General features: G+C 40.8%; 1 protein-coding gene across 7 annotated transcripts in view; it reads left to right on the forward strand.

Annotated features, from left to right (window-relative positions):
- RASGRF2 (Ras protein specific guanine nucleotide releasing factor 2) overlaps positions 1-25,174 on the forward strand; it is a 223,569-nt gene that overhangs the window by 63,036 nt on the left and 135,359 nt on the right. For all 7 annotated transcript variants that reach the window (XM_033110501.1, XM_033110502.1, XM_033110505.1 and 4 more), the window contains exon 2: positions 11,566-11,672. In XM_033110501.1, coding sequence (XP_032966392.1) covers positions 11,566-11,672 — 107 coding nt within the window. The remainder of the gene's footprint in view (positions 1-11,565; positions 11,673-25,174) is intronic.

The raw sequence follows: 25,174 nt of genomic DNA on the forward strand, positions 1-25,174 counted from the left end.
GCAAAATATCTCACGTGCTTTTTGCCATTCTTAAAATGACAGGTTTTCTAAGCCACTGTCCTTGCCATTCTCCAATGAACACTGTTTAATTTCAGTTTTTTTATGTGTGAAATTTGGAAGCGAGGAAAATGTAGTTTTTTTGTCGTAGAAAACCACAGTAAGAGGCAGTTAAACTCTTACTCCTTGAGTTGGACTCTAAGTTAAATTCTTGCTACATTAAAATGTAAAATATGTTTAATAGAAGAATATATCTGAAAATCTGATACTGCAGTGTACTGTGGACTTTACGCATTGCTTTAGTCATAGTTTCAAATTTACAATCTATATATTGGGTCCAACATACAGATATGTTGGAGCAAATCGTTCAGCAATCTCTTGCATGACACTGAAGCTTCAAAATACAACTCCTCTCTAAGCCTTTGGAAGAATTAGAAATCTTTTCATCATGAGTATCAAACAACCTCAAAAAAATCTACAAGAGCAAAACCACCAAACAACCACCACAACAAAACGGCATGCTTTCTTCTTAATTACCAAACACCCAGTGTGCTGGTATGTAATTTTAATACATCCTTTTCTTCTTTTCACACACAGTTTTAGCTGAGGAAAGCAGGGAGGAAGAAAGAAGGAACACTCCAGTTACCCAGTTTTGCAGATCTGGAAGGAGTTCAAGGTCCTAGGCAGACTTGAGGTGACTGGTTCCCATGTGAGATCTGGCAGTTCCACCCCACTGCAATAACAAGACAATCCACGGTTTTTAAGGCCCTGTGAATTGTATTATTGCAGTTCATCTTCACTTTGGGGGTTAGTAGGAGAGGTGGTCTTGTCTTCAGTTGGCCCAGGTGCAAACTGAACACAAAGGGGAGCTTGCCAGAGTTCAGGCTGTCCCCAGAGGCACAAGGAGATCCTGACATCCTATCCTGCCTTAAAGCCTGGGGCTCCTTCTGCTGAACCACGCCCCTTGCTAAGGTGCTGGCATGAATCTGTGAGGTTGGCTTGTACTGAAGCAAATATGCCCATAGCATGACCTCTGAATCTTGGAGTCGAAAAGGAGGTGAACCAATAAGAAAGGAGAAAAGCCTTCAGCATCTTAGGATGCTCCTTCAGCTCCTAAGAAGGCCTGGAGGAAGTAGTTGGATGATTTGACATACGTTTTAAAGAATGAGCTTCAACATATAACCATGATATGAAAAGATGGAGTAGTTGTAAAATATCTCCATTAATTTACACACAATCTTTGGAGCTAAAAGTGCCCATGAGACAGGGCTGTGGTAAAGAAATGATCCTAGTATATACAAATAGTCACTAAGGCAGGAGAATCGAATGTTTTGTGTCCTGGAGACCAAGGGAGTGGGGTCAAGGGTATAATGCTTTAGACTTTTCTTCAGTTAGTGCCCCACCAACTGGCATGATGGTGGTCGAATGCAATGGGCAGAGAAGTCCCCTGCAAGTAACATTTCAATGACTGGAAATACAAAAGAGTAAGAATGCCAGGCAGAGAAGCAGAGGGAATGGTATCAAGAAAGAGGAAGTGTTGTCCCCCCTTTTTATGCCCACTTTACTGTGTTTTTTTTTTTTTGTTTTCAGTCTGTCTTCTCTTATTTCTCTGACATGCCGCCAGGGTACTGGACATAAATCAGATTTAGAGTGATCTGTCTGTGCCTTGAGGGCTCAGGGACAGGATACTTTTCTCTTACAGAAGGCCGGTCACATACCAATAAATCATTAACTAACTAGTTCCCTTGAATGTTAAAGGTAGTTTAATTGTCAGTTTGGATGAGATTAAACTTCTTAGAGTCAAAATTAGTATAAGGATACATAAAATTTAGTTTTATCAGTATATCAAATGTTTAAAATGTATTTAATCTCCAGTTTACAAGCAGTTACAGAAAGAAGGAGAAAGCGAAAAAGGAGAAAGAGGAGGGGGTACTGAATCAGAGGAACAATAACATGACCACATACTTAAGATTGTGTTGGAAACGCACCAAGACTGGAGAATTGCTATCCATGTTTTTTAGCCATCTCCACATCATAAGGTACTTGGAGTCTCCCTTTAAATTGGGATGGATGGTCATGAGAACCCACGTTGGGGGAGAAATACGCTCAGGACTTGAGAGGGCCACTGATAGTGTTATTTACACTCCTGGGGACTAGGAAGTCCAGATCCCAAGGCCCAGGTGGGGATGGAGGGCTCTCCCTCCTTTAGAGCCCTGCTGTGGTCCCAGAGGAATTGCCACCCCAGGCTTCTGTGTTATCGTGATCACTAGCTCCATGTGTGTAAATCACCAAGCCAGGGACAGTTTAGAAGACATCCATTTCTTTGTCCAGCCAGAGTCTGATGTGTGGCATCAGAAATCTGGTTACCTGGGAGGGGAAGACTCTGGGGCCTTCCTGTAGGGCTTCACCCACAGTGCTGGAAGAGGATTCAAAGAAGGTTTTCTGCCTTAATGGTGCAGAGAGGGTTGGTTTTAGTTCTCTTAATCTAACACTAAATTTTTTCAAGAATATATGTAATAACTTAAAACTCTGCAGTACCATCCAAATAATAACACATGTGGCGCAACATTTTTTTAAGACATTATTTTTCTGCTGTATACTTTTAAGAAAACCCATTGTAGTTTTTTGTTATTTTTTGTGATTTTTATTAAAATATAGCATACAAACAATATTATATTAGTTTCAGGTGTACATCATAGTTATTCAACAGTACCCACTTGCCACTATATATAGTTATTACCGTATTATTGATTATACTCATATTCCCTATGCTAAAGAAGTGATCACCATGATAAGTCCAGCAACACTCTGACACAGTACCACGCTATCACCATATTATTGACTATATTCCCTATGCTGTATGTTACATCCCCAAGTCTTATTTGTCTTATACCTGGAACTTTGAACCTCTTATTCCCCTTTACCCCCCCCTTTTTTCAATTACAGTTGACATTCAATATTATTTTATATTAATTTCAGGTGTACAACATAGCAGTTAGATATGTATATAATTTATGAAGTGATCCCCCTGATTAGTATCCACCTGGCACTATACATAGTTATTACCATATTATTGATTATATTCCCTATGCTTTATTTTACATCCTCATGACTATTTTATAGCCACCAATTCGTATTTCTTAATCCCTTTACCTTTTTTTACTGTGCCTCAACCCCTTCCTATCTATCACCTGATAGATCTAGTACCCATCTGACACCATCCTTAGTTACTACAATATTATTGACTTTGTTCCTTATGCTGTACCCTACATCCTCATGACTACTTTGTAGCAACCAATTTGTACTTCTTAATCCCTTCCCTTTTTCACCCAACCTCAGCCACCTCCCATCTAGCAACCATCAAAATGTTCTCTGTATGAATTTGTTTCTGTTTCATTTGTTTGTTTATTTTGTTCTTTAGATTCCACTTACAAGTGAAATCATATGACATTTGTCTTTTGCTGTCTGACTTATTACACTCAGCACAGTACCCTCTAGGTCCATCCATGTTGTTGCAGATAGCAAGATTTCATTCTTTTTTACAGCTGAGTAATATTCCATTGTGTATATGTATCACCTCTTTAACCATTCATCCATTCAGGGACTCCCAGGTTGCCTTCATATCCTGGCCATTGTAAATAATGCTGCAGTGAACATATGGAAGAGCATCCCCTTGAAACAGTATTTTAGGTTACTTCTGATAAGTACTCAGAAGTGGGATTACTAGGTCCTTCTTTGTCTCTTGTTACAGCCTTTGTTATAATAATGTCTCTTTTATCTGGTATGAGTATTGCTACTCCGGATTTTTTTTCTTTTTTCGTGAAATATTTTTTTCCATCCCTTTCAGTCTCTGTGTGTCTTTCGATCTGAAGTGAGTTTCTTGTAGGCAGCATGTGTAAGGGACTTGTTTTCTTATCCATTCAGCCCCCCTATCTTTTGATTGGAGCATTTAATCCATTTACATTGAAAGTTATTGTTGATAGGTATGAAGTTATTGCCATTTTATTATATATATATACACACACACACACACACACATATTTTTTTTTCCATCTTAAAGAAGTCTCTCTAAGATTCATTGTAATACTTGTTTCATAGTGAGGAACTCTTTTAGCTTTTTCTTATCTGGGAAGCTCTTTATCTGTCCTTTGATTCTAAATGATAGCTTTGTTGTGTAGACTAATCTTGGTTGTAGGTCCTGGCTTTTCATCACTTTGAATATTTCCTTCTGGCCTGCAAAGTTTCTGCTGAGAAATCAGCTGATTGTCTTAAAGGAGCTTGTTTGTAGGTAACTAATTGTTTTTCTCTTACTGCTTTTAGGATTCTCTCTTTGTCTTTAACCTTTGGCATTTTAATTATGTTATGTCTTGGTGTGGGCCTCTCTGGGTTCGTCTTGTTTGGGACTCTCTGTGCTCCCTGGGCTTGTATATCTATTTCCTTCACCAGGTTAGGGAAGTTTTCCATCATTATTTCTTCAAATAGATTTTCAATTCCTTGTTCTCTCTCTTCTCCTTCTGGGATGCTGGTACACATAATGTACATGTTGGTATACTTGAGGGTGTCCCAGAGACCCCTTAAACTCTCCTTAGTTTGTTGGATTCTTTTTTTCTTTTTGCTGTTCTTACTAGGTGTTTACTGCTACCTCATCTTCTAAATCGCTGATTCGATTCTATGCTTCATCTAATCTATTGTTGATTCCCTGTAATATAGCTTTCATTTCTGTTATTGCATTCTTTATTACTGACTGGTTCTTTTTTATGTTTTCCATCTCCATTTTTATGTTTCCTGTCTCTTTGTTCAAGTTCTCCCTGAGATCGTTGAGCATTCTTATAACCAGTGTTTGGAGCTCTGCCATCTGGTAGATTGTCCGTGTTCATTTTGTTTAGTTCTTTTTCTGGAGTTTTGTTCTGTTCTTTCATTTGGGACATGTTTCTTTGTCTCCCCATTTTGGCTGCCTCCCTGTGTTTGTTTCTATGTATTAAGTAGGGCTGCTATGTCTTCTGGTCTTAGCAGAGTGGCCTTATGTAGTAGGTGTCCTGTGGGGTCAATGGCGGAGTCTTCCTGGTCACCTGAGCCACACACTCCCGTTGTATCTCTTGTTTGGGTTATGTGTACCCTCGTCTTGTAGTTGAGCCTTGGTTGCTGTTTGCACGTCAGTGGGAGAGATTGACCCTTGGGCTCATTGGTTGTGAGGACAGGCCGTCACTACAAGGGAGGTGTTATGGTGCAAGGGCTGACTCTACGGAGCAGTATTTGCCTCAGCATGGCTCTGGTGCCTGCTCAATCTACCCCTTGGATGTATCATCTTTGGAGGTGGCTGGGTGATTTTTCAGCTCATTTTGAAGCTGGCTAATGGCAGGGGACCTGTTGCAGGTCAAGTTGAGCCACAGACCCTGCCCCACCCAGTGCAACCTAGCAGGAGCCACACAACAATCAGCAGATGGCCACTACCTGTGCCATGCTTGGAAATGCCTCAAGAGGCCAAGCTGCGAACCAAGGCTAGCTGCCACTAATTTTGGGCTTACAGCTGCTCAGCTAGTGGTGTAGGACATGTTGAAGCCAGATGCTGCTTGTCTGGGCTCCGCAAACCTTTTAGAAACCCTAGGAAAGTATGCAACATGAGCAGGTGGTTTGTATGAAAAAGTCATTGGAAGCAGCTTGGGTGTGCTTGAAAGCTGGGTGAGGTGGGATCTCAGAATTCCCAAGGCATGGAAAATGAATGGTTTCAGCCAGTTTGATGGAGACATAGGTACAGCAGCCACCTGTGTCTTCATGCTGGGAGGGGGAAGGGCTCAACAAAGAAACAATGGCTCTATCAGCTCCTCCATCCTGGAGAATGTTGCCCTTCCAGCCCTTGTCCTGAAGCCAGACAACTCACTCCACCCACTCCTTCCCTTATGTCATGGTCACCCCTCCAGCGGCTGCCTCAGCACTGGAGCTCAGAGTCAGTGATTCCCTTGGCAAGTAGGCCTGTGTGTGGTCCCTTTAAGAGGAGTGCCTGGGATTTCAGTCACCCTCTATCTCACTCAACCACAATCTTCGCTGGTTTTTACAACCAGAAATTATGGGGACTTCTCTCCCTGGCACTGGAACCCTGGGCAGGGGAGCCTTGTGTGGCACTGGAATCCCTTGCTCCTTTTGGGGGCACATTCACAGTCGAGGTATCCCTCCTGATTTTTAATGGTCATACAAGGGTGTGAGACCAGCCCATTCTGCATCTCTGCCCCTCTAACCAGTCTCAAGGTGGCTTCTTCTGTGTGTCCTTAGTTGTAGGGCTTCAGTTCAGCAAGATTTCAGGCGATTTGCAAAGATGGTTATTTTGTAGTTTAGTTGTAATTTTGATGTGGTCCTGAGAGGAAGTAAGCACAGTGTTTAACTACTTTGCCGTCTTGACCTGAACTCCCATGGTGGTTTTTAACCTTCCTTTGAACATCATTTATTTGACCAACATCATTTACTGTCTCTGGTACATAAATACTATTATAAAAATCTGGAAGTAGGTTTGAGAAATGGATAAATAGCTTCGTTGATTATATAGCAATATTTGCTTATTATAAATGACTCAAACAATTTAAAAATGGAATGAACATATTTTTGTTGGCTGTATTTGTGTTTATTGTAAATGATTCAAACAATATAGAAATAGAGAAAGTGGAAGTGGTCCTGTAATACCATCGCCCAGCAATTGCCACTGTTAGCTGTAAATTTGTATCTAACTGTCAGAAGTTTAAGGACAGAGTTTTAAGTGAGCTTGTGTTCTCATATTGGGTTACATTTGTTCTCTCTGCAAAAGCACATAGTATAAGCAGCAGCCAACCCAAGGCAGAGCCAACACATTATAATAAAAACCAGAAAACTGAAAATTCATACAAACGTGCAATAGATACCAATAAGACCCTAAAAATTTGAAATTCTAAATCTGTTTATTATATTGTCTTTCTGGCATGTTACGGTCATTATACGTAAAAGATAAGAATCTTTGGTGAATCTGCCTACCTACAGTATCTGTTTTTTATTGCTTGTCTACTGGTTTGTGAGATCAGCATAATGTTCTAGTTTTCCATCTTATGTTAAGAATATATATTTGACAGCTTAAGGGGTCTTTATTTATCCTTTCTTTGGGTGCCTACCTGAATATGATTATATAGTCATGAAGTTGATCATCATGTGTGGCTATTCAAAGCAGATTTATTATGTTAATTACAACTCATGTTTCTTTGCTGTGATCATTTATTCACCAAACATTATTGAGGGCTTTGTGTATGCCTGGCACAGCGTTAGGATCAAGTGCTTCAAAGGACAAGGCTAGTAGGGAAGAGACATGCATACAAGGACAGCTCTAATGTGATGTGAGAAGAGTGCATGGGGTTCCTGAAACACAGAGGAGAGAGTGACTCCTTTTGCCAGGGAAGGATATTCTTAGAGGAACTGACATTTCAGTGACCTAAGTCATGAAAGTTCAGTCAGAATTTTTAGGTAGAAAAGGGACTGGGGGTTGAAGGCAGAATGTCAAGATGATGAGATACACTGAGAGAGAATGGAATTAACTTTTGCTAAGTGCCTACTGGGTACCAAGCACTGCATGTCAGCTGATTCAGTTCTATAAGGTTTACATCATTGTCTTCATTCTGCCCATGAGGAAAGTCCTTCTCAGAAAGGTAATGTGACTTGCCCAAGGTCTCATAACTTGAGTTACCACGTGGAGGAGCCAGGACTCACACTTAGGTCTGATGACTCCATAGTGGTATGAGGTTGAGGAAAGAGCTTGTCTTCTTGCGGGCAGTGATGGGTCAGTGTGCCTGCAGTGTGGAGTGCATTCGAGGAAACAGGCAGAAGCAAGATTAAAAATGGAAAATGGGTTCAGTTCATGAAGGCTCTGTAAGATTTGCTCTTAGAGTTTGAAAATACTAGCGAGAGTTTATAAGCAGACATAAAAGCTCAGATTTATCTTTTAGAAAGAAAACTCTGACCACCGACTTTGGATTGGAGGGAGCTGGGTAAGACCAGCGGTAAGGTCACAGGTTTATCCTCAATACACTTAGATATGCAAAGAAAATTGTTTTTCTAAATTTGCTCTGACTTCTCCTTAAGACCCACCCCTCCCCACTTAACAAGTGGAGAGAAAAAAATGCATTTAGCTGACAGTAATAAACTCAGTCTGTTCAATAATGTGAAAGGTCTCTTTTGGTAATTCATTGTTCCCTCTGCACCTCACTGAGGTCACATGTCTTTGAGATTGTGTGTGTGTGTGTGTGTTGGGTTGTTGGGTATTGTCCTTGCTGGTGCCAACTGTGGTCTGGCATTGTTCTGGCTCTGCCTTGGGTATCTGTTGGCATCTATTGCTGAAGTGTGTGGCTGCTGTAAGTTGTGATCCGTTATCTCTCAGATCAGGACCTGGTTGTCCATTTTGCTTACGTGCTCCCTCCTTGGCTCTTGCTGGGGCGGCATAGCTTCCCACCCTATGAGGTCTGACAGTGCCCTTCCCTCACAGTCCTCCACTATACACTTGGGGATGTCCACAGCACTTAGAAGCTAGGGAGCTATGGATAGCTAAACTGAAAACTTAGGCCCTTTCTTCACCTAACTGCTATGACACCAATTTTACTGATTTACGTGAAATGGTCACCAGCCATGGGGTTACCACCATATGTTGTCATCAGGGTCGGGTGGGGAAAGAGGACATTCTGTGAGATGACATCTCTAGATCCCAAAGGCAAAGTGATACTGAAGATCCCTGGCTTTTGGCTTTGTCATGAACCCTTTTAACTCTTCACCCTTTGCCCTGAGTAGGGAGAAGCTGTACCATATGGGTCTCTTTCTCCTTCTGTTTTCTCTGTCTACCTTGGCCACTTCTTCTCTGCACACTTCTGGTGTTTCCAATTCACTGGGACGTCGCTGGGTCATCCTGTCTTCCTTCAAGGGGGACCATTAAGCTCCCACTTTAGGCTGTGGTAGCAGCCAGGTTACAAGAAGGGAGAAAGACCAGCTATAAGATAAAGGAACCTCAATTGGACAGTATGTCAAAGCTGTCACATCTGTCATCCTGTGATAAAGCTGTTACAGTAGTCTAGGTGAGAGATAACAAAAGCCAGAAGAGAGTCCTAGGAGAGAGTATTGGTGAAACCAAATTTGGGGCTGATTAGAGGGAGATGTTGAGGGTGACTTTGGAGTTCCTAGTTGGGGCAACTATTGGATAAAGATGCACTTGACAGAGAAAAGACAGGAGGAGAAGGATTAGTTGTGAGGGCAGGAAGTAGGAGGAGGAGCATTAGGGGGCAGGGCAGAGGGAAGGAAGGTAATGGGTGAGTTAGTGAGTTCGGTTTTGAACATGATTGAAATGCTGTCTGATGGGAGAAAAGTGGGGTTGGCGCCTGGGAGAGAATCTCTCTGGAAAAGTAGATTTGGGAACAGGTAAGGATATCTAGGGAGAAAAAGAAGACACATCACTGTCATGGTAGATGAATTTAAAGGCAAAGTTATCACTCTAATTAATTCTTCCTTGTACTTCATGATGACCCAGTACTTTGGAACTCCTCCTTCCTGCAGTGGACCAGGTTAGAGTATCACCAAGGGTGTCTGCTGTGACTTTTAACCCCCAAAGGGACCTCTAAAGCCCCAGGTCTGACACCTAGACCCATGGTATACAGAGTTCACATTAGAATGAGGCCAGAAGATACAAAGGAAAACTTTGAGGGGTGGCTAAAAATAAATAACTTTGAGGTACATGCAGAGGCAGTGTTTAATTTTTTTGTGATTGAGCTGAATTTGTTAATTGAAATCCTGGAAACGTAACATGTACTTCTCAAAATTCTTTCCATCATTGTTATGCCTGAGACATGGTTTAACCTTTGGATGTGCTCTGCTAATATAATTGCCTTGCTGTCTTTTAAAGGTGGCTTTTAATTGGGTCCCGGAACAGCAGCTGCAGTTGAGGTGCCGGTTGCAGTCTTTTAACAGATCAGGCCAGTTCAAGGGTTTCCTCTTCCCTGGACTGGGCATCTGGGCTTGCATAATAGCCAGCAGCGAATGAAATGCCACCCCTTATAGGATTGCTCTTTAAGCCACGGATTTGTTATTTTATGGAGTTTCGACTTTTTGCCTCTCAAATTTAAATGGACCTTTATTGAATACAGTGCTAAACTCAATTCTTCCACTTCTCAGTGGCCTTTTCATCATGTTATATCCCCCTAGTTCAGAGCATTTAGTCCACTGGCTGGACAAGAGGTTGAAGAACTAAAGACCCGGGCTTCTGGGACTGCCCGTGGGGAAATTTAGTGGATTATTACAGGCGTGACCCAGGGTCCCCAACTGGCTGATGACTGAAGTCTCTTAACCATCACCCCCTTTTTTTGTAAATTGTGCTGAAAATTCTTATCTGAAGGTTGTTAATTCATTTGAGAATGTAAGTATCACACTGAATACACAGACTTTTGGGGGTGGGATGGGAAGGCGGGACAATAGAATGCATCCTGTGTTTTTGTCTTTGGTTCTCCATCTCAGAGCAGTTCTATGGGGTTGGTTCTTTCTGTTCCCCAGGATGAAGTCCTGCGCAGGCCCAGTGAATTTTCTGATCATTGTCATAATAAAAAGTTCAGTCCCATTTCTTCCCAGTCTCAGTTTGGTCGTGAAGATGTCCAGTCTCAAGTAGACTGGTTTAAAGGGCAACTTCTCCTGCCCCTGATGCAGATATTTGATTCAGTTGGTCAAATTCCACACACACACACACACACAAACACACACACACACACACAAACCTGTTCCACAAAAACAATAATAGCAACAACAAAACGATTTGTTGAAATACATAAAAATTATAGATTAATTTACTTTTTAAAGGTGATAAACATTTTCTTAGATTTATTAAGTTTTTTATATTTCTTTGTTATCACCAATGCTGTTCCAAAGATTAAGTTTCCTTTCTGTTGATACTATAACAAAGGGCAATACATTTTTTTATATTGATTTTATACCCCACCCTTTTGCTCAATGTTCTTATTCTAATAGTTTTTCAATGAAGTTTCATACAGACAATTATATCATCTGAGAAAAATGATTTTTTCCTTGCTCTCTATTTCTATGCCTTTTTCCCCCTTTATTTTTCAACGTTGCCCTCCAGATAGAACTGGTAAATAGAAGCGGTGATAATTGCTATCTTTTTCTTACTTTTGATTTCAGAGGGGTTGCTTGTAACAAATAGTTCACCATTAGGTAAAATGTTTGTAGTATGTTTTTGACAGATATACTTTATCAGGTTCAGCAATTTTACTTTGTAGGTTGCAAGGAATTTTAATCATGTGTTTGTGCAGAATTTCATCAAATACCTTTTCTACATCTAATGAGATGCTGCAGGTTGACCCTTACTGAGGAGTGTTAATATGCATCCTATGGTATCTTTCAAATGCAGAGTAATTACCAAGTAGACTGGAAGAGATATTACATTTTGAAATATGACTTACATAATGATAATGCATTTTGTAAACATGTACCCTTTGTAGGGAAATGCCATCTTGTTATGACGTCATGCTTGAAAAATAAAACTAAACATTATTTGTTTGTTTTCCTTTCCAGTATTACTTTACCGTTCTTTTTGGCCACGAAGGTCAGAAACCACTGGAGCTGCGCTGTGAGGAGGAGCAGGATGGTAAAGACTGGATGGAAGCTATTCACCAAGCCAGGTATGGACTCAAATCCTCCGTGTGACACTGGCTTGTCTGGGGCTTGCATTGGAGGTGTCACTATTGGTGGTAGTTTTAGAAGAACTTGCAATTCCAAGATGGGTTTCCCCTTGATACCCCCTCATTAGCCATGTGTGAGATGATTCTTTGAACTTTCTGTGGCTATTTTCCAGCTAAAGATGAAGGGTAATAGATAAAACTATAACAGTGATATCAGGTCACTTGTGTGGATTTGTTCCTGTGTGCCAGGCACTGTCTATGTGCTTCTCAGTTAAGGAATTTGTTAAATATATGGATTCGCTTATCCTTTCAACAATCTCCAAGATGGGTATCATAATTACCCCTTGTTTTACAGAGGAAACAGGCCTGGAAGTGTAGTTTGCTTGCCTGAGGTCACACAGCTAGAAAGTGGGAAAGCTGGGATATGGACTCAGCTGAGCCACATCTGTACACCCTATCCTGTGCCTCCTGGTTATAAGGAAAGGGGACGTTGGCTTCTATGTAGGGAAATAGAAGACTGATTTTGCTTCCTTCTAAGAAATACCAGGAAGGTGGAAAGGAACATACTCGGCCTCAAAGGTGAATGAGAAATCCAAAAGAGAGGCAGGCAGAACTCTCTCCTTTATTTTTCATATTTGATTCCAAAGTCCTGTCCATGTGTGCTTCAAATGGCTCCCATGCTCACTGCTTTTTACCTGTCCCCTCCCTAATCCAGGTTCTTGTCACTTCACAGCTCCCCACTCGTATGCCTAGTGTTTTAGTGGCAAGACTCAATCTGGGACACATATTCTTTTTCTATAGCTGACATGCCCTCCTTTCTAAATGTCCATTCATGTTTCTACCACCCCTTTCTGGAACTTTGCCCAAGTCAGCCCTCACTGGCCCTCCTTTCCAAAGTGCTACAGCACATGCATCACTATATGTGGAATGTTTAACAATGTAGTACACATTAGGCCATTTTTTACATATTTCATGTGTGTGATTTCTGTTTCCCGAGCTGCACCTTGAGAATGAGGACGAAGGTGATCAGGAAATATTTTCAGATGGATTATAAAGAGAAGGAGAATGTTCTGAGTGAGTTTAGACTGTTCCTTTGAACCCCTGAGACTTTTTCTCTGATGGTCCCCTTCCATCTCCTCCTCAGCCCTCCCCTCTTCTTTCTTCAACTACTTTTTATTGACTGCCTCCTCTGTGGCAGGCAGCACACTAACTGCTTCACATACTTGTCGTTTTTCATTCCTCACAAGTACCCAGGAAGGTATTATTAACCCCATTTTACAGGTGAGAAAACAAAGGTTCATGACGATTAAGCAGACTGGCCAAAATCTAACACAGATTTGTTAAGCTGCAGAACTGGGATTCAAACCAGTGTCAGTTTGACTCTAGAGCCTTTAACCAGTGTTCTGTATTGCACCTCTCTTTGTTATTGTCTCTTTTTCTCTTCAGTTCTTCCCTCTTCCATTTCTTTTCCTCTTCTTCCATTCAAAGACGAAAATGGATTGATGTGAAGTCAGGATTGAGAGTAGAAGGTGTTCTTTTCAACATATCTCAGTTCCTTTTCTTTCCTACCCTCCAAAATATTTCTCAGGGATGCACGGGGTTGGTGAGCAAATGCTGCTCTCCAAGCAGGCCCTGGAGGCAGCCTGCTGTCTTCATGACCCAGGCACAGTGTTCAGCCGCCTTTGCTCTCAGGGGATCTGTCTGAGGCTTTTGCTCCAGATTAGGACTAATGTGGAATGACTTGCTATAGAAAGAAGGTCATGTCTTCAAAGGTGAATAAAGTATCAGGTTGGCAAGAGAAGAGCCCTTGGGTCATTTCCAGACATGATCTTTGTCACCACTTCTATTCCTTTTTACCTGGGAGTTAAAGTAAATGATTTAAAGCGTGTATTTACCCATCTTTTTCATTTCACAAAAGGCAGTTACCGTTAGTAGCCTAAATGCCTTTATAGTTGCCAAATATCATGGTGAACCAAATACAGAGTATGAATGACTTTAAAAATGGTTAGATTTCAAGTAACAGATGTTTTTCTATATCATGAAAACTTTGTTATGTATATGGAAGTGAGTCAGTAACTATGGTATTGATTGACATATGATCAAAACCAGGGCATGTGTGATCTTGTCAGGAAACATAGACTTCAGAAATCACTTGAGTGGCTTAGGTGATGGAATGGTAAAAATTCTCTTTTGGATTTGAAGATTTGGTTAATAATTGATCTTTTTTCCTGATGTCCTTGACTTTTTGGTCCATTAGGTTTGTTTTTCCTTTGACTGGAAGCCCAGGACTGGTTTCTTTGATGATTTCCTTTTAATCTCTCTGCTTTATACCTGAGTTTTTATATTTGACTTTTTTTGCATTGAAATGCTTCTTAAATTTTTGTTTTTTAAAATCAGGGCAGATAATCACTTTTTCATTTAAGTTTCATTAAGTTGAGTTTTTCGTGTAAACTTGGATCTTTGAAATTTATCCTGACTTTGTTCAGACATGAGCAGAGCCAGAAAGTTAATGAAGCTGATTCAGAGAAAGAATTTGTCAGGCAGTTTTGCTTGGCATTATGCTAATTAAAATAGCTGGTTGGTTGACTAACCATTTCACCTTTAGAGGACAGTCTGATGGCATTAATTTGGTATTGCTGTCTTTCTAATAGAAAATGCTCAATAATTATGGTTTTATTGATCCCTCTTTATAAAACTCTGAGCTTTTGATTAACTAATGACTATTTCAGCCTGAGATGGGTTCTTTTCTGAGCTACAAACCTCCTGCAGATACTACGTAGAAACAGGCCTGCTCAGAATCCGTCTCTGTCACTGCTGTTTTCCTGGGCTGGCTTCTCAGTCCCAGCCTGGATGTGCTGTCTTTCTGTGTCATGAAAATCACATTCTTGCTACTGGCTTTTGTACCTCACCGCTGAATCTACCCGACCTCGTTTACCTTCAGAGGCTCTTGGAGTCATTTTCTGAGATGGAGAGTTGTGTTCTCCCTCAGATCTAACCCAGGGAAAAATCTTTGTGGAAATCAGATTCTCATTTGGAGCTTTGTCCTGGTCCAGGAAGCTTGTTTTACTGTTCTGCTTGAAGTTGGCTGATATGGCATTTTGAGAACACTGACACATTTAATGATCATTTCATCGCATATTACTGGCACTAGTTCATGGGAAGCTGCTAGCAAGACTCAGTCATGTTTTTGTCTGAATGAGGTGAAGCCAGAGAATTTTAATAGCAATGAAATCTATGCTTATTCTCTAAATGGTCTGCTATTTGAGTATGGAACTTTGGACATTCCCAATAACCTGACACTTCATCTTTGTTCCTTTGGCCATATCTGCCCACCATGGTTAATTTAGTTGTAGACATTAAGACTATCAAAAACACTAACCCAGTTGATTTGGGTCCTTAGGGTTTATTGGCTGAAAAGACAGTATCTACAGCACTTTGTCTCCGTGTTTCATCTACTGGAACACTGATCAAGTGAAGTCTTGGCAGTTAGAAGGCAGTCATGGCCTGAAATTGGATCCAGGCGTACCTCTTCCAAGGCCCTTCCCATCTGGCCTAAGCATAAGGCCCGAAGGACCTGGTCTGTGACAGTTGGGAAGAGAGGATGGGAAGAGAGGTGGAAGGTATTCTAGAGATGTAGGGGGTAGACTTTAAAGGACTTTGTCACCACCTAGATGTAGGCCATATTAGACCAGGGGCGCATCTAACACACCTCTCAGGTCCCTAGCTTAAATGTTGCACTCACTGGGAGGAGTGGAGGAGAAGTGATGAATGAGAGCAGGGCTGTGGGGCAAAGATGATGAGTGCTGGCCAGGAAGGGCTTCTGCGGGCAGTTGGAGGATATGATCACCTGGAAGGGACAGTGAGAGCCATGCAACACTGATGGACCCCCCTGGTATGGGAGGTCTGAGAGAATGAGTGTTGGGGCCGCTAGAGAAGTAAGGCGTGTCCTGAGGGCACAGCTGCTTTGGGTTCAGGTCGGGGGAGAGCTTGTGAAAATATTGTGCCTTGTACAGCATACCATGGAAATGTGCATGGCTTTCGCCTCTGCAAAGGTATTGGTTATGCTTTCAGTGTTTAAGGCACTCCCACTATCGTTTTCCTGCTTTCCATTTTCTCCAATTGACACTCTGCTCAGACCCCCACCTCGATTCTCTTTCCTCCCTTCCATGTGTGCCTGTGGCAGGTGGATGTTGGCTGTGCCTCCATGGGGAGAACGTTCACAAGGGAAAAAGGAATTGGGCGTACACTTCCATTCCATAATGCTCATGGCAGATTGGTGTGGCAAGGGCTTGACGTAGCCCTTTCCTTCACCCTGTCAGTCTAGGACGTGGTGAGCAGGACTTAATCCTCCAGTGAAGTCTTTCAATTAAGCCTTGTTCTCTTGTCCACTAAAGAAAGTTCTAATCCAGCCTCTTGGATTTGTTTTTATCTATAGACCTTGTGATTGCATGTGCCAGAGGCAGCATGTTGTTCACCTCTCTCGCTCTTTCTCTCTGTCTCTGTCTCTGTCTCTCTATCTCTATCTCTATCTCTGTCTCTTCCTGCGCGCGCGTACACACATGGTAAGTGTACCCACGGTAATTGTTCCAAACACCTAACGCTTGCAATCTCATTGCTTTTACTTGGATAGAGACTAAACTTAGAGCAAAGTATATAGTATAAAATCTGTCCACCACTAAAAGCCACTGTGTGTGTCATATCATCCCCATAAAATCAACACTTCATGGAATGTGCATGGAGGAATTCCTCACAAATCAGAAAAGAGTGATTACATAGAAAAGCTGAAAATGCTTTATATCTCACAGCTGAACCACAGGACTAGAAAATCAGAAACAGGCAGTGATACAGCCTAAAGCAATCCTGAAGCTACATTTTGTATTCTTCTTGTAACAGTAAGACTGTCACTACTATAAAGCTGAAAGTGTGGATTTTGTTGAGATATTATTTTACTAAGAACTTCTGCTAGGACTTTGCCTTCAGATTTGCCATAATGAAAGAGAATTCTTGCCTTAGAGCCTGCACAGTACAACACAAAAGAAAAAGGTACTGTTTGTGTGAACTATGAAAGATTTCACTTGGTTGGATGCTAGAACTTGTTTTCTGTAGGGAACCGTTGGACTTGAATTTTCTTATTTCCAGCCTTTTCTTTACTTTTACCTGTTAGTTACCTTCCCTGTTCCTCAGTGTTTCCACTTCAAATGCTCCTCCTCCTCCTGAAGCATCCAGCTTACACTGCAGTACAACCTCGTATCCACATTCGCAGAGCAGGTACTCTGTCCTCCCCTGCACACTGGCTCACCTGCAGGGGCGGGGGGCATCCTCATAGACTCTTTGCCACCCCCAGGAGAACCATCTCTGGTTCACAATGGATCTCTACCCTAAGTCTCTTCTCATCGCTTTTCTTGCTCCATTAGTTGTTCCATTTTTCTCTTACAGCTCCAGTCTGCTTACTCTCCTCCCCCAACGTTGGCTTTTTTCCTGCATTCTTAGATTCTCCTTAAGTCTCTCCCACCTTAAAAACAAAACAATTAAAAATCCTCTTTTGGCCCTGATCCTTCCTCTCGGTGCTATTCTCTCTTGGAGAAATGGTTTGGTTGTTCTCCCTCTGTTCACAGCTCCTGCTGTCTTTTAGCCCTTTGTGGTGGGATTCTGTCCGTACTCCACTGAGACTGTTAGCACCTGGGTCAGCAATGACTTCCAAAGCTTCTTCATATATCACTTCACCTTTCCATTTATATTTAATACTTCCTTATTTTTGAATTGCAAGTAATTCATAAACACAAGCTCTCTAAAAAAGAAAAGTCAAACAATATTTTATAGAGTAAAAAGTTATGGTCTCCATTCATATCCACCCACCTTCCCCACCATTTCCCAAGCCCCCCTGTTTCCTCAAAGGTATTTATAGGTAATAATCTGGTATTTAGTTTTTCTACACATTTGAATATGGATGGATAAATAGATAATATAATTACATACTCTTTATTTACTATTCACCTTACTCGCAACTTTCTTTTTCCATTAATTTTGAAGTCTTTTATTTTTTAAAATAGACGTATCAGTATATAGAAACCTAAATCTTCCCTTGAAATTCCCTTTCCTTTTGCTTCTATGACGTCACTCACTCCTGATTCTCCTACTACTTTGATAATTTTTTTTCATCTTCTTTCCCAGCTCCTCTGTTCTGTCCCTTTCTTTCATGGTGCTGCTCAGCAGAGCTCGGCTGTGGGGTCTCTTCTCTCCTCACTGCCTCCGAATCCCAAGGCTTCCACCACGTGGAAAGTCACCCTTTCTCCACGCTTTTGTGCTGCTGGGTATGGTGCTCCATGAACCATGTGCGCTTCGTCTAATGGTCACAACAGCTCATGAAGTAGGTGGTACTATTCCTATTGAGTGTGAGGTCTTAGATAAAATAACCCCTGAAGGCCACCAATCTAGTAAGTGGCAGAGCTGGAATTCAAATCCAGGTCAGGCCTCTGCACTTAACCACCAAGCTATAGCGCCTTCAGTACGGGAAAAGCTGACAAATACGCAAATATGCATTTTTCTCTATTGAGCTATCCATTTTTCATGTCCCCCTGGGTGCTCAGAGTTACATGATACGAAGAAAATCCAAAACCAAACTCATGTTTTTCTCCAAGTGGCTTCTTGTCCCCTTCTTCCTGCCTAGGGAATAGTTTCCCATACACTCAGTCACTCAGGCCAGCAGATGTCATCCTGCACCCTCCGTCCTCATTGCTCACATCCAGTCAGCCGCCACTTGTGGATTCATCCCCTGGACTAGCAGTTAGTTGTCATTCCTCTCTGTGTCGACCGGGTGGGCTGGGCTATTGCTCAGCCCCCACACCTGTTTCTCTTCCAAGTTTGCCTAATCCTTCCTTCCTAGGATGCAATGTTTAGAACAGGGAGTTTTAATCTTTATATTCGATTCCTCTTTTCAATCTCTCCTAACAGAGAAGCTTAAATTTTCATTCGTTGTGAAGGGGACAGCTTAGGAGAGGAGAGCCTGGCCATAGAGAGAGGAGATTAGCAGGGGTGATACAGTGTTAGAACCTCACGTGAATGTGATGCCTAAAAAGCATTGATCATCATCATACCCCTGTGCTGTGAGCGGGACGGAGCTATGAGAGTAGCAGTCTCACACGTTTGTGTCACTCCACAATGTCAGATTTTATTAGACTTCATTCTACTGACTCGGTTTACCACAGGCATTAACCAAGACTCCAGCCAGAGGATAGTCTTCAATAGTTGAGATAGAGTGGTTTCGCACAAGAGGGTCACATAGGTTTGCAAGCAATAGGATTAGGCAAGGTAAACAGAGTCTTACGAAGGAAAGATGCGTGAGTCCGGTGTGCAGTGAGCGTCCCTTTGGCCCTGGCGTGCGAAGTGTCGGGCATCAGGCCGGGCAGGTGAGACGGTCAGGAGGCGAAGCTTTAAGGGCTCTGCCTGGGATGAGTGCAGATGCGGCTCACAGATCATCAGTTGTTCAGTTGAGCCCTGAGCGAGGAGCCATCAGAGAGCTCTGATTTTATGCTCAAGACTGGGTGTGGTGCACCCATCTGCAGTGCGATAAAGTCATGTGTTCATACTCCCCCGTGCGTCTGGAGCTGTCTGATTAGGGTATTCACTGGGTACACCATTCAGGGGGTGCTCTGGCGTGACTGCCATAGCTCTCGGAATCATTAGAGTCCACTTTGTGTTCATAATGAATGCTGTAGACACCCTGATATGAGGAATGATGATTCTTAAGAGTTTTCTCAGTAAAATGGAGCATAATCCTGGAGCTAGTAGCAGTTTTTCTTTAGTTACCTGTTATATGACTTTTCAGTTTGGGTTTTTCTATTATATATATATATATATAGATATAGATCTGTATACTCTATATATCTGTATCTATGTCTCTCTCTGTCTCTCTCTCTCTATATATAATGGCTTTTATATATAAAAAATATATATTTTATATATGAAATATATATATGTATATATATTATATATATAAATATATTACATATATACATATATTATACATATATTTATATATATGTATTATATATATATATATGGTTTTTAGTAAGCATGTCTTTAATCAAAGCAACTAGGATGAGTTTCTAGCCCGTACAATAATTCTTTGCTCAGCTCATATAATTTTTACCCTTCTTTCAAAATAATTAAGGCATACGTTTTTATACAGTGCCTTTTCTCTGGACTCTAGGACTTTATTTGAATGTTTCCATTTCTCCTGTATGGAATAGTGGTGATTTGGTTTTGATTATAAACATTACACACACACACACACACACACACACACACACACACACACACCCGAGTAGATACCTCAAACTTGCCATCTGTTGGTGCTCAACAGATGTGTTGGCTTTCATCATGTTGATTTATGTGGCTTAATTTTATTATTTCCCTTGGCGGTGAGAAACCATTTTTCCCTCCTGGTGAACATTAAACTGAAAAACAAACAGAACAGAAATAATGAACAGATTAGGCAAAACTTAAAAATCTTAAACTTGAGTATTATCTAGCAACTGGAAAATTTAACCAGATAAAACATATATTGAAAATATAGACTAGAAATACCAATGCTCTGAAAATTCTTACATTGAAGGGAAGCCATACTTGCATGTTCAGTTGATTTGACGCAGTCCTAGAGTAGACATTTATTTACTAATGGGATACATAAAGAAAGCTTTGTGCTATAAAGGTGAGAGAATATTCCAGTAAGAGTAGTAATCCAAGAAGACCCAAGGAAATAAATTGAATAACTTCAAAATTATGAGAAATGAAAATTACTATGTGAAGAAAAATAAACCATGCAAAATAAATCATATTAGATGACTTTTTTTTTTTCATTTGATACGACTTTTCATTGGAATGACTATTTTGTTCCGGGCCCCATGTCAGGTGCTGGACCAATCTTTAACATTTTGCCTGGATTATTCTGGAGTCTCCAGTGGTTTCTCTCACTCGAACCCCCATTTTTATCTTTTCCCATCACAGCAGTTACTGTGCTCCTGTTAAAAAGTCAGAACTTGCCAGCCTCTCTGATCAAAGCTCGGCATCTTATGCAGGGTGAAAACCTGAGACTTTATGTTGATCTTACAGAGCCCTTCGTGTTTTGGAATCCTGTTCGCTTTTCTACTATTATCATTATTTATTCCCTATTCATAAACTTTTAAACATTTACCTTCTTTGCTTTAAATTAAACTTCTGTTGATTCTGAAAACTGAAAAACAATAAGAGGCATGTACATCATAGTTATACAAATATTATGTACCAAAGTATCAAGGTTGATGTTTGGTTCTTTGAAGAATGAAGGGTGTTCATATGCAGTTGAATATTTGCTCCTTTAAAGAGAATCTCAGATGCGGTAACTTCTAAATCGTTTTAACTTCCTTGGTTTCATCTGGCTGTAGTCTTGCATTCCATGTCATGCTATGTCTTTGTTTTCTGTTTTGTTTGGTTGGAAAACCTCCTCATAATTTTTCTCCTGTAGTATGTGTGGAGGTTAGTAAACTGTTTTTGTTTGGAACTGGCCCTTGATCAGTTGATTGGTTGCCTGGGGTAGAAATTGAAGTTAAAAATATTTTTCCTTCAATTCTCTGTTGTCATCTAGCATCCCAGGTTACTGATTGGGAAGTATGTCAGCTTGATTCTCACTTTCTTTAGGTAATCTGTGGTTGTTCTTTGGGAGCTTTTATGGTTTTGCTCGTCTTTAGAGCTCTGATATTTTTACCAGGGTCTGTCAGGGTATAAAATGTTTTCATTTATCCTATCTGGCATGTAGATTATCTTTTCTATTTGAATTGTGCCATGATCAGTTCAGGAAAAGTTTCTTTCATTTCTTGATTATTTCTTCCTCATCATAACCTATGGTTTTTGTTGTTGTTCTTTTTTCCCCTTCTGAAAAAAGATAGATATTAGACCTCTTGGATCTATGCTCCATGTTTCTCAATTTTTCTTTCATATTTCCAATCTCTTTGCATTTTTGTTTACTGTTCTTTTTATCTCCAATCACATAGCTTAGTTTTTCAGTCATGTCTGGTTTATTGATTAGCACAGTCATTGACCTGTAAAATTTTAATAATCATTTTTTTGTTGTTGTTGTTGCCAAGAACTCTTCTTGTTATCTGATGACTTCTTTTCCGTGGATGTCCCTTTTTGCCTATGGCTCTGATATCCTTCTATATGTCTCTGAAGACAGTAAGGCTCTGTTGCCTGAATTAGCATTGGATCCTCTAGTGTCTTTCTGTTTGTGCATTTGGGGCTGTATGTAGTATCTATTTCTGGTTAGCAATCTAATCCACGTTGCTTAAAACAATAAATAATTTATTGTCTCCCCACAGTTTCTATGAATCAGGAATCAACGGCCAGTTGAGCTGGGTGCGTCTGTGGGAAGATCTCTCCTAAGGCAGCAATCAAAGAGTCAGCCAGGTCTGCAGTCTTATCTGAAGGCTTAACTGGGGGAGGATCCACTTCCAAGTTCGCTTATGTGGTTGTTGGCTAGATTCACTTCCTTATCAGCTGTTGTACTGAGACCTCTGTCAGTTTCTGACTATGCGAACCTTCACAGAGCTGCTTACAACATAGCACTGGCTTCGCTCAGAGCAAACCAGCAAGACAGTAGCAAAAGAAGGCAAGCAAGAGGGAAGCTAGAATCTGGGATGAAAGTGCCGTCCCATCTCTTTTGCTATAACTTTTGCCATATTCTATTCTTTAGAAGTGAGTTACATAGGTCCAGCTCACACTCAAGAGGAAGGTATGACATAAGGACAAGAATACTAACAGAAGGCAGGGATCACTACAGGCTGTGGTAGGGGCTGCCTACTAAAAAGGGCTTTCTTATGGGGGGTTGCTTTTCTCAAGATCTTTGTTATAAATGAAGGATCTTGTGGGTTATTACAAATAGCTGGCCTGGGTTGACTCTGTGACTGTGAATGTAAAGTCTGTGTCACATACGTAGGTTTCCTTTTCAGAGATGTGGGAAGATAGCAGGAAGGCAGGCTGGGACACCCCCTTGTATAATTCCAAACCCTTTAGTACGCAGGGGTGGAGCCTGTGACTTGCTACCAGCCACGAATATATGGCAAACATGATGGGATAGTCCTTCCCTTGATTCAGTTACGTTATATGACAACAGAAAAGAGATTTTGCAGATGTAATTATGGTTCTAAGCCAGTTGATTCTGAATTAATTAAAAGGGAGATTTTTTTTAGATGGGTCTGACTTAATCAAATGAAAGCCCTTAAAGAAGGACTGGGGCCTTCCCTGAAGAAGAAGCAAACTGTGTGAGTTCTATAGCTGTGAGGAAATAAAATTTTCCAACAGTCTGAATAAACTTGGAAGTGGGTTCTTCCCCATTCAAGCCTCCAGATGAGAATGCACCTTGGCTGACACCTTGATTGCAGCCTTGTGAGACCCTGAGCTGAGGATCCAGCTAAACTGAGCCTGGACTCCTGACTCATGGAAACTATGAGATAATACAGGTGTTTTAAACCACTAAGTTGGTAGTCATTTGTTACACAATAGAAAATTAATGCAGTATATTTCCCTCCTAATCCTTCTCAGTACCTTTCCCTTTTTGGTTCTTCCTTGTGTCTACAGTGGATGTCTGGAGTAAACAAGCTCTGTTCTCTCTGAATCCAGCTACTTTGTTGGGAGCCTTCGTTAGAAAGGAGGCCCCTTTCTGCACAGAACAGAGCTCGGGCCGCGATTTGAGGGCATATCACTGTTGCCAGTTGTGCCTTTTCTTTCTTTATTTTGGGTATTGGGAAGAGGAAGAGCCTAACTTCCAGATGTTCTGAAAGCACTTTAATGAAATGCCTAACGGTCATCCCCTTGCCTACTCCTGTTCTTTATAATTGTAGATTCTGAGCTTGAAGCTTCTCTGGCTACTCTTGGTGGGAACCATGCTTATATGCAGAGTGTCTGCATATGTGTAGTTTCCTCTCATCTTCCCACCATTCTGATTCTACTTGGTTTTTCTCCTCATGGAATTTCATAAAACCTATGGTCTGTTGATACCATGTTTTCCTGTTTTATAATGCTGGTACGGTTTCATTCTTCACACAGAAAACAATTTTCATAGCATTTCAATGAAAGGATCCTAATGTCGGCGATGAGTCTGTGTGAACTCAGCCACACACCCTGAACCAGCCTTTTTCTTTTTATAAGAGGAAATAAAACAGTGTTTTGCTACCTAATGCTGATCTAATATATTTATATTAAATTTGGCGTGTTTATTTTTTATTTTAATTAAAGTTTATTGGTGTGACAATTGTTAGTCAAGTTACATAGATTTCAGGTGTACAAGTCTATAATACATCATCTGTATATCACATTGTGTGTTCACCACTCAGAGTCAGTTCTCCTTCCATCACCATATATTTGATTCCCTTTACCCTCTTCTACTACCCTCCTTCCCCCCTTCCCCTCTGGTAACCACTAAACTATTGTCTGTGTTTATGAGTTTTTGTTTCTTCATTTGCTTATCTTGTTCTTTTGTTGTTTTCAGTTTTATATCCCACATATCAGTGAAATCATATGGTTCTTGACTTTTTCTGTCTGACTTATTTAGCTTAGTATAATACTCTCAAGATCCATCCATGCTGTCAGAAATGGTCCTATTTCATCTTTTCGTATAGCAGAGTAGTATCCCATTGTGTATATATACCACAACTTCTTTATCCATTCATCCATCGAAGGACACTGGTTGTTTCCATGTCTTGGCCACCGTAAATAAAACTGCAATAAACACTGGCACACATATATCTTTACAGATAAATGTTTTCAGATTTTTTGGGTAGATATCCATTTTTAAGTTGGATTGTTTGTCTTTGTGTTGTTGTTGAGTTGAATGAGTTCCTTATAAATTTTGGATACTAGCCCTTTATTGGAGGTGTTTGCAAAAAATCTTCTTCCATTCGGTTGGTTGCCTGTTTATTTTGTCGATGGTGTCTTTTGCTATGTAGAAGCTTTTTAGATTGATACAGTCCCATTCATTTATTTCAGCTTTTACTTACCTTTCCTTTGGGGTCAAATTCATAAAATGCTCTTTGAACCCAAGGTCCATAAGTTTAGTACCTATGTTTTTTTCTATGCATTTAGTTGATTCAGATCTCATGTTTAGGTCTTTGATCCATTTTGAGTTAATTTTGGTACACAGTGACAGATAGCAATCTAATTTCATTTTTTTTGCACATGGCTTTCCAATTCTCCCAGCACCATTTTATTGAAGAGGCTGTCTTTTCTCCATTGTATGTTTTTGGCTCTTTTTCGAAAAATATCTGTCCATGTTTATATAGGTTTATTTCTGGGTTCGCAATTCTATCCCATTGGTCTGTGTGTCTGTTTTTCTGCCAATACTATGCTGTTTTGATTATTGTTGCCCTGTAGCACAAGCTGAAGTCAGGGAGTGAAATACCTCCAGCATTGTTCTTTTTCTTAGGATTGCTTTGGTTTGTTCTGGGTCTTTTGTGGTTCCATACAAATCTGAT

Source organism: Rhinolophus ferrumequinum, chromosome 7 (genome assembly GCF_004115265.2).
Source record: "Rhinolophus ferrumequinum isolate MPI-CBG mRhiFer1 chromosome 7, mRhiFer1_v1.p, whole genome shotgun sequence".
In the NCBI taxonomy this organism is placed as follows: domain Eukaryota; kingdom Metazoa; phylum Chordata; class Mammalia; order Chiroptera; family Rhinolophidae; genus Rhinolophus; species Rhinolophus ferrumequinum.